The following is a 9,407-nucleotide window of genomic DNA, read 5'->3' as shown; positions in this document are numbered from 1 at the left end:
ATTTTCCAATTATATTTGAGAAGATATCAATAATTATTGTATTTCATAATAGTCATTTGTAATTGGGAAAACATCAGATTTATTTGAAAACAGACAATTTTATTTGATAAGTAATCACATGTAATTGAGAATAGTTATTTGTAATAAGAAACAGTCGAATGTAAATGAGAAGGTATCTATTGAGAATGAGAAAACTATTTACTTGCTTCATATGTGTTCTACATTACCAACAGCAACAGCACTAATGTACATTATTTCAATGGAAAGCTATCATGTATTCTGTATTTCAATTTGTGAACAAGAATAGCTGGGTTATTAATTTGTTTTCTGAATTACAACTGACATTTTCTCAATTAGAAATCATCTCTAATTAAATTGAAATGATTCTTTCAAAAATACAATTCACTATCCTAAATTACAAGAGTGATAACTTCTCAAATACAATAATTGACTGTTCTCATTCAGCCTATATCATATCTGACATTTTCTCAAATACAAATATTGTTTCCAATTACAATATTACCAATACTTCTTCAAATACAATAATTGGAGAACGTGTAGATCTGAAAGAGAAATATATACTCAAGGAATGTCATAATTTATCTATTTTGTTGTGGTGAGAAATACTGTCACCTGCTAGGCACATTTTCTCTTATAATATTGGCACTACTGCTCACCTAAACGTCATCAGCTGTGACATCCAGATGTCACTGAATATCTCAGTTCTGGAGTAAAAAAAACTGGTTTGACCGGTTGAGGCGAATCCGTAACGGGCACCTACCCTTATATCACGGCCTACCAGAATCTAATGCTACACCGGGCCATGATGAATCGACCCTTGTCTCGGGAGCGGAAGGCCCGATATGTATTGTGGGACCGGAACCTGATGCGGTTGAGTCACCAGATGGAAGCTGGAAACATCAGCATAAAAGATTTCCTATTGGCAGCAGCAGGAACAATCGAGGAGAATCTGAGACATGACGATGAAAATTCATCGTCAGATAATGAAGAAGAGGAGGATGATTTGGGCCCACCAGTGGCGCGCAACCCACCAGTTGGTTAGTGCATTTTATATAATATTTCAAATCTTGAAAGGTGTTCTCATGAGGTTGCCTTGGAGCTATACCTGAATTTCTTCAAAACATTTCACTTGACCAGCAAGTAGCACCTGATTTTGAGGAAAATGACATCGACATAGAGGCCATGCCACTGATTGATTATCTGACATGGGCTTTGGACCTTGTATCCCAAGATGATATAGACAAGTATGAGCACTTCAACTACAAACATGCGTGCTGGACTGGGGGGATAATCGCGTGTTTCATAGGGAAATTTCTTGGTGATAAGAATCACAAACAATGGTATGAGAATCGGACAGCTGCATAATGTACCAGGTGTGGAGTACAAAGAGATGACCCTCTGGTAAGAGAGATGAGATTCAGTCTAGCGTGTTGCAGTAGAATCTATGAAGCAATCTCCACAAAGTCGACAGTCGAAGGCCCGATATCGTTTGTGGGACCGGAATCTGATGCGGTTAAGTCACCAGATGGAAGCTGGAAACATCAGCATAAAAGATTTCCTATTGGCAGCAGGAGGAACAATCGGGGAGAATCTGAGACATGACGATGAAAATTCATCATCAAATAATGAAGAAGAGGAGGATGATTTGGGCCCACCAGTGGCGCGCAACCCACCAGTTGGTTAGTGCATTTTATATAATATTTCAAATATCCTTTCAAATCAATATGGACCTATACAATACTTCTAATAATAATGCATTCTTCAGCATAGAATGATACAAATGCGGAATTTCATATAACTAGTAGTTCTGCGAACAGTAGAGCTCTTGCATTTATAAACTATAGCCTCTTCTAATACGAGAATACCAAGGAATAGTGAGGTCCACGTTGTTGACCGAACGCAGTGAGGTCTGTTTTAATTGAATGGAATTAATAATCTACTTAAAAGCTGATTTATGATGACTAATTCCATAGTCTGATTTTTACGGTAATATTGGCGTCAAAAGGAGACTCCTTTTCCTTTTGTATTATCCTTAAAATGATTTTTTTTAAAACCTTACACACGTCAATGCGAAATCAGAAAGGAACATACCTTCCGACAAAACCTACTGTTTTGAAAGTGCATGTTAACAACACAATTTAGTATAATTAATATCAACAGTTCAAGTAGGATGAAGACAAAAGAAGAAATTGATAATATATTATAAAACACATTTCTTTTTTGTTTATTTTTCAGAGGGCGGTGACAGACACTCAGCCATCACTCAGTGCCTCTTATTTTTCATATGTAGATATATGCGATCATTTGAAGAGATTGGCTGCAAACGCCTTATGAAGGAAGTAGCCCCAGGCTATAAGATTCCTTCTGCCAAATATTGAAAAAAGGCTCATTAATAAGTTTGAATTATTATGTGCTGCCACATATAAATATATGCTTAGCAGTTCAAACAGCATAACAACTGATATTTGGACGGAAACAATGTCTGAAAATAGTTATTTAGATGTCACTGTACTCTTTTTCAAGGGCACAGAAGCCATGAACTTGACATTAGCAGTGAAGGAGTTGAAATTGAGTCACACTGCCGATTATATTTCTGAAGTTTTAAAAGAAATATGTCAAGGATGGGGAATTCAATGGTCAAATATACAATGTGTTGTTACTGACAATGCAGCAAGTATTGTTGCTGCTGCAAAAAGATTGGCAGGGGAGAAGAGCCAACTGCCCTGTTTTGCTCATACATTAAATTTGACATTGGAAATTGCAACATACCATGAATCAATTAAAGATATCATAAAAAAGGTTAGAGAGATAGTAAAGTGGGTAAAAAACAGTGTTAATAATTCCGATAAGATGAGAAAAATTCAAATTGATAATGGAATCGCTGAGAGGGCAACGAAAAAGTTGATACTGGACGTCAAAACACGCTAGAATTAAACTTATTATATGCTAGAGAGATTTCTTGACTTAATGAGAACAGTCTCTGAATTGCTTCTTGGGTGCCGGATATGTTGACATCAACAGAGATTGATGTTCTAACCTCCTCATTCCATCCGTCGACTATGGTCGACATAAAACTTCGTTGTGTTGGGAAAATTTTCTATCAGTACAGACTTAGTTGGTAGACCTGCAAACAGGTTCATTCTACTGTCGAGAGATCGCAGCACATAACCAATGCCTTGAAACGTCAGACTTTTGCCGTTTTTGCTTCAAACCGTTAGTTTGAAAATGGACGAAAAGCAGAGTGGCCGTTCTGAGGGACTTCACCCATGTGAGTATGATTTTTATCGTCCCTTATCAATTTTTTTGTCGATTTGGTGATAGATATTCATTGATAAAGGTTCAAGGAGGATGATAGGATAATAAATTGAGTAATACATTCGTTTCAAAAGCCGTGGTGATGTCTCAAACTTTTATGTCTACTACAGTCGACATTTGGAATAAAGCCACTTAACTAATTGAAAAAGTCTAATTTGTAAAATTTGCTTTTTTCGAAGGATTGTGATGTTTTATCCATCATCAATGACTTTGTTGTGTGAATTTACAATCAACTTAGAATTCCAATAAGAATTCTAATACCTAGTAAGTTTAATTTTATAGTATATTCAGTCCTGATTGTTTTTCTGAAGCAAAAAGTTTGCAAATCAATGAAAGGCAATGAATTCTTACATTTCAGGTATGAAATAATATTTTTCTTATCTGCATTGATTCAAATAGGATTTTAATCTACCATTAATTTTATTTATCATTTGCTCTAGAAATACCATTCTTCAATTGATTGGAATTTATTTTCAGATTCAAAACGATTTGAAGAGTTTGTGGACAATGAACTCAATGACGAAATTAGCGATCTTGATCTATCAGATGATGATGATGCTGATCCTGATTTTCAATTGATTGAGCGTGAAATGGGTGCTGAGGAGCCATCCTCTTCAGACGATGAGAATGAGGACAATAATTCAATATCACAGAACTTGACAGGTGGGTCAATTCTAAGTTCTCAAACTATTAACAGATTTTACAATTTCTTGAATTTTCAAAAGTAGGTTTATAAAAATTTTAATGTTGGGCTGGACTAGTTCAAAAAATTAAAACTTTTTAATTGAAACCAAATTTATTTTCATGAATTTCATATTGTATTCTGTAATAATATTGTAATGAAAAAATAATGTTTTGCCTGAGAATGAATACTCTCATTTCCTGTCACTGTTGTCAAAACGGGTTTCACGTGATTTTTCATAGCATCCAATTTATAATTTTTTCCTTTGATATCCATGTATATTTGACTCAATTTTAGTATTTCTATCCAATAACAAAATTTTCCTCTGTTTTTGTTACAGAGTCAGTGACCTCTCGACCATCAACAAGTGACAGCCAATCAACTGAGCCAGCTGAACCACTTCAAACTAAAAGAGCTTCGAGAACAAGGCGTTCATTTGATCAAGCTACAGGGTCTCGAAATACACGTGATTCCATTGGTAGGTCCAAGTTCAATTTCGTTTAAGATTTTAAATTTTTTTCTAGTAAGTCTTGAGTTTTCAAATGGAAGTTATGTGAATATGATTTTATTTGAAATGAAACTGAAATCATCTTGGATTGGAAAATCATGCAAATGTTGGAAAAATATATATGCTTGAATATCCTCATTGCCTGATTGTATTCAGAAATGATTTTATTTTTGTCTCATGTCATTTGAAATTTGTTACTATTGGCTCTTAATTTATTTTTTGTACTTTTTTCCAGCTCAAGATGGAAGAAGGTTCCAGAGGAAGGTTCCAGCTCAATATGGAAGAAGGTTCCAGAGGCAGTAGAATGCTCGTTTAAGAACGAACGTTTTAAGAAGAAAACGTCTATCCAATACAGTTTAAAAGATGAGACATGGCAAACACAAAATGTATGCAAACGTTTCTTCTTAACAACTTTAGGGTATGAAAGCTTTGGAGAGTTCTGAATCAGCAGACAAAAGACAGTTTTGCTAAACAAGTAGCAAAAAGTTCCTCCACTCAGAAAAAGAATTATGATGAAGATTACATCCCTGAATTACAGTCTTCTAGTGACTCCGACGAAAGTCAGGATTTTTGTGCAATCCAAGGTAGGCCCTATCTCAACAGTACTGACAATCTGCTAGAAAAAGGAAGCCAATCAATTAGTGAATCGGCGAATAATGATGATAAAATGAGTGCAAGTTTTGAAGGTCCTGTTTTAACCGAACTCCAGATTGTGGCTCCAGACATTCCTCAAGAAATAGGCCTAGATGATTTACACAATGACATTAATAGTGAGGAAAGGCGTGCTCCAGAAGATGAACAACAGTATAACAAAAAAGGAACATTAAGGAAGAGGAAAAAGTATGACATTCCTTTAAATGAGAGAAAAAAACAAAAGATTGCTGCAGATGCTGAAAAGCATGCTGTTAAACCAGACTGAGACAATAATTGCTTCCGTAAATGTACTACAAAAATATCCGAGGAAAGACGTTTGGATTTGAATTCTAAATTTTGGAAAATTGAAGACCCAAGGGCCAGAAAAACTTTCATGCTGCATCATGTATCGACTGTTCCTGTAAAACAAAGAACTGTACCTGGAATCCTTGAAGATTTTAAGAAGAAAACGTCTATCCAATACAGTTTAAAAGATGAGACATGGCAAACACAAAATGTATGCAAACGTTTCTTCTTAACAACTTTAGGGTATAACAGCAGAAATGATAGAGTACTACGAACAGCTTTGGAGAGTTCTAAAAACTCTGTCACTGCTAAGAAAGATCAGAGGCAGTATTGAAACACCTTACAATAGAATAGATGATGGGCCAATTGAAAAACATATAAATTCTTTCAGACCAACAATTGCCCCAAATAGGTTATATTTAGCTAGTGACTTATCATTCGTGAAAATGCATGGTGACTTCATATCTAGATATGGAAATGTTTGCTCCTACGAAAAATACCGAACAGTTGCTAGAAAGATGAATATTTCGGTAGTCGAACTTGGACACGAGGAGTGTGAAGGTGAAGGGTGTGAGGAGTTTAATATGCACAGCAACACACACAACAAACAAAATCTGGATGATTCCTGTGAAATTTGTAAGAAATGGAAAAGACACATTGATAGGGCAAAGAACTCAAGAAATTTATACAATTGTGATAAAGAAAAAGATGAAGACGTTTTTTTACGCATATCTTTTTCATCGACGTGGCTATACGTAGTTTCTTACAACGCAATTCGTGCATGCACTTTCCTGTTTCCTTCTTCACACAAATATGGCGTAGCATATCAACATCAACGTTTTCCAGTTCTTCGGTTTTTTGTCACCTTCAATTCAAAATTTTCAATTCTCAGTTTTAAATTCATGTTTATTCAACGTAGAATGTTTCTTCCAGTGCTTTGATAAAGTTTCAGTATTTTCGGTTCGTTAGTTTGTGAAATATCTTCAATCATCAGTATTTGGTATGTTCCAACACGTTTCATTCGTCACGAGTGCTTCGAATTTTTATCTTCAATTTAAATTTATTCACTTCTCAGTGTGAGAACTCAAATCATTTTCATATTACTGATTATGAAAATCAAGTTTCCAGAACATTCAACATTCAGCAACAAGTTTATGATTGAACTGAACATGCATTTAGCGGTAGGCATTTTTGGTAGGGCTTGAGGCCCATTTTCGCTTCATCGTTTCATTGAAGTAATTCTGGTCTCGCGGGACATTATTACTGGTGTGTTGCTTGCATTCCAAGATCACACTCTCATCATTTCACGGTGCAGTCAGACGTTCTGCTCTGTATCCGTTTTGTTAGGTTAGTCAACTAGCTACCTAATCATTCATTGCTAGATCGCAGTATTAGCAATTTTCATGTCTACCCCGTAGATGGTGTATCAGTTTCAACCAGTTCTTTTAGTGATCTACGAACATTTGTTACATTTCATTCACCATGCCAAGCATTTGGATGGTTGTCTATTCAGACATTCACTATAGCATCAGTGTTGTGAATTTTGGCCGTCGCCAACTCAATTAACTTTGCATTTCATTCACCGTGCCTAACTTTTGGACGGTTCATTCAATTCAAATTCAGTGAATCTTCAGCTACGTTACTTTCAAGTTTATGTGTTGCATATCTCAACTGTGTCACACCGTCATTGTGTCAGTCTTGCCCGTATTGCACTGACAATAGTTAACCTGACATTACCCACTCATCGCTGTGTCGCCGCCGTTCCTGTGTCGTCACCACTGAGCCATCGCTGTTGGCTATCCTGATTCGTCACCATTCCAGTCCGGAGTCTGTCGCTCGGATTGATTCTTGTCCTGCCTGCGGGTCATCCTAGTCGCCGCTCTTCATGGTTCGCCGTCCAGTCCAGCTCCGGTAGCTCGCTCTGGTCCGCTCCACTTCGTGGGTCCATCCAGGTCTCCACCATCGTCCGGTATCATCGAGGGGGTCTCGATGTACTGCCCATCCAATTCAAGATTGGATCTCATGCTCTTCATGCATTTGATAAGTATTCTGTATCAATTTTGAATCATTATCAGCATTTTTCATTATTTGTTCAATTGCCTTGTTTGTTTAATTATTATTTGACCTTTTCAGGGTTTACTTGGAATTATTTATTCTAAAGTCGCGATTCCCATTTGTAGACACAACTTTTTACCAATATTTTTGGAAGTATTGCAAGTATTTGTACTTTACATTTTTCATATTGACTTATTTAAATATCGATCAATTTCCAATTAACTTTTTGTTTGTGTATTTAATTTGATCACATTTTATGACTTATGACCTATGTTTTACTTTTATCTTATCATGATATATCTGATCATATCAGACTTATTGATCTATCATTTAAAGTTAGTCTAGGCCATTGTCATTTACGTTCTTGAATACAGTGTCTGTTTCATTTCACTGTATTACCTATTTTATATTGTCTTTAAAATTATTTAATTACATTGAATATATGCTTTTCAATTGACGTTCAACTCATGATTATTTAGTGTATCTAATAAAACCTATCCAGAACTACAAAGGTTTTAATATGTCCTGAAAGCGTTTGTTTATTACTCAACATTTAGTATTTATATTTAATTGTTCTTTATTGTCAAACTACATTTACCTTTTGTATTTTTTGCGATTACTCATTGACCTGACTTTTCTCTATTACTTATTGTCATTTGAAGGTTTATTTTCTCTTTGAATTTATGCACTAGCTCATTACGGAGCATTACATATAGTAGGTTTATACTTATTCATTAGTCACAAATTGTTTTTTAATTTGAATGACGAACGATCTCAATGCTAAAATTATAACATTCAAGTCCCAGAATTTATTACTGTAGGCACTTTATTCATAAATGTATGTTTGCCATATATAATATATAAGTTTTTCAGTTATACATTTTCAGTATTTCAGTACATGCATCATGGTTTGTAATGTATCAATCAATTTCACTAGGAATTTGGTCTTGTACCTAAATTAAATTTCCTGTTATCAAGTCAGCATTTATCAATTGACAATCTCAATTTTTACTGTTTCAATTTTTTACTATGTCATTTTTTATTTCTCGTCAGTCAACTGCCCTGTGTGGCATTTCCTAAATTTAAGACAATATGTCACGTTTCTCAGAGTATATAATAAATCTATTGAACTGTTTTACTTAAACCTTATTTTTTTATTTGGCGTCTTTCCCAGCTACCAGTTTTATTATAAATTATCATTCATTTTTTGGCATGTTGGATTTGTGCAGTAGTACAATAAATATACAATTCATACATCTTAACAATTTTTATTTACAAAAGCATTTCTTACAGTCCACTATTATTTCATTCAGTGGCACAGATCACACAATGGAAGAAGGTTCCAGAGGCAGTAGAATGCTCATGGCAGCACTGAATCAGCACACAAAAGACAGTTTTGCTAAACAAGTAGCAAAAAGTTCCTCCACTCAGAAAAAGAATTATGATGAAGATTACATCCCTGAATTACAGTCTTCTAGTGACTCCGACGAAAGTCAGGATTTTTGTGCAATCCAAGGTAGGCCCTATCTCAACAGTACTGACAATCTGCTAGAAAAAGGAAGCCAATCAATTAGTGAATCGGCGAATAATGATGATAACATGAGTGCAAGTTTTGAAGGTCCTGTTTTAACCGAACTCCAGATTGTGGCTCCAGACATTCCTCAAGAAATAGGCCTAGATGATTTACACAATGACATTGATAGTGAGGAAAGCCGTGCTCCAGAAGATGAACAACAGTATAACAAAAAAGGAACAGTAAGGAAGAGGAAAAAGTATGACATTCCTTTAAATGAGAGAAAAAAACAAAAGATTGCTGCAGATGCTGAAAAGCATGCTGTTAAACCAGGCTGTGACAATAATTGCTTCCGTACTACAAAAAATATCAAT

General features: G+C 35.2%; 1 protein-coding gene across 1 annotated transcript; it reads left to right on the top strand.

Annotated features, from left to right (window-relative positions):
• Positions 1 to 1,528: 1,528 nt before the first annotated feature.
• Positions 1,529 to 8,935, top strand: LOC120354741 (nucleolin-like). Its single transcript, XM_039442240.1, has 5 exons — positions 1,529 to 1,700; positions 3,814 to 3,999; positions 4,359 to 4,496; positions 4,762 to 4,813; positions 8,860 to 8,935. Exons 1-5 carry the CDS (start codon positions 1,529 to 1,531, stop codon positions 8,873 to 8,875), a joined length of 564 nt encoding a protein of 187 aa, XP_039298174.1. The 3' UTR covers positions 8,876 to 8,935.
• Positions 8,936 to 9,407: the final 472 nt, after the last annotated feature.

Source organism: Nilaparvata lugens, chromosome 1 (genome assembly GCF_014356525.2).
Source record: "Nilaparvata lugens isolate BPH chromosome 1, ASM1435652v1, whole genome shotgun sequence".
Classification (NCBI taxonomy): Eukaryota; Metazoa; Arthropoda; class Insecta; order Hemiptera; family Delphacidae; genus Nilaparvata; species Nilaparvata lugens.
Note: the sequence above shows the minus strand (reverse complement) of the source record. Positions and strands in the feature narration are given on the sequence as shown.

Coding starts and splice junctions, on each gene's coding strand:
- LOC120354741 (XM_039442240.1), top strand. CDS start 1,529: ATGCGGTTAAGTCACCAGATGGAAGCTGGAAACATCAGCATAAAAGAT. Junction 1,701..3,813: donor GGCGCGCAACCCACCAGTTG/GTTAGTGCATTT, acceptor ATTTATTTTCAG/ATTCAAAACGATTTGAAGAG. Junction 4,497..4,761: donor AAATACACGTGATTCCATTG/GTAGGTCCAAGT, acceptor ACTTTTTTCCAG/CTCAAGATGGAAGAAGGTTC.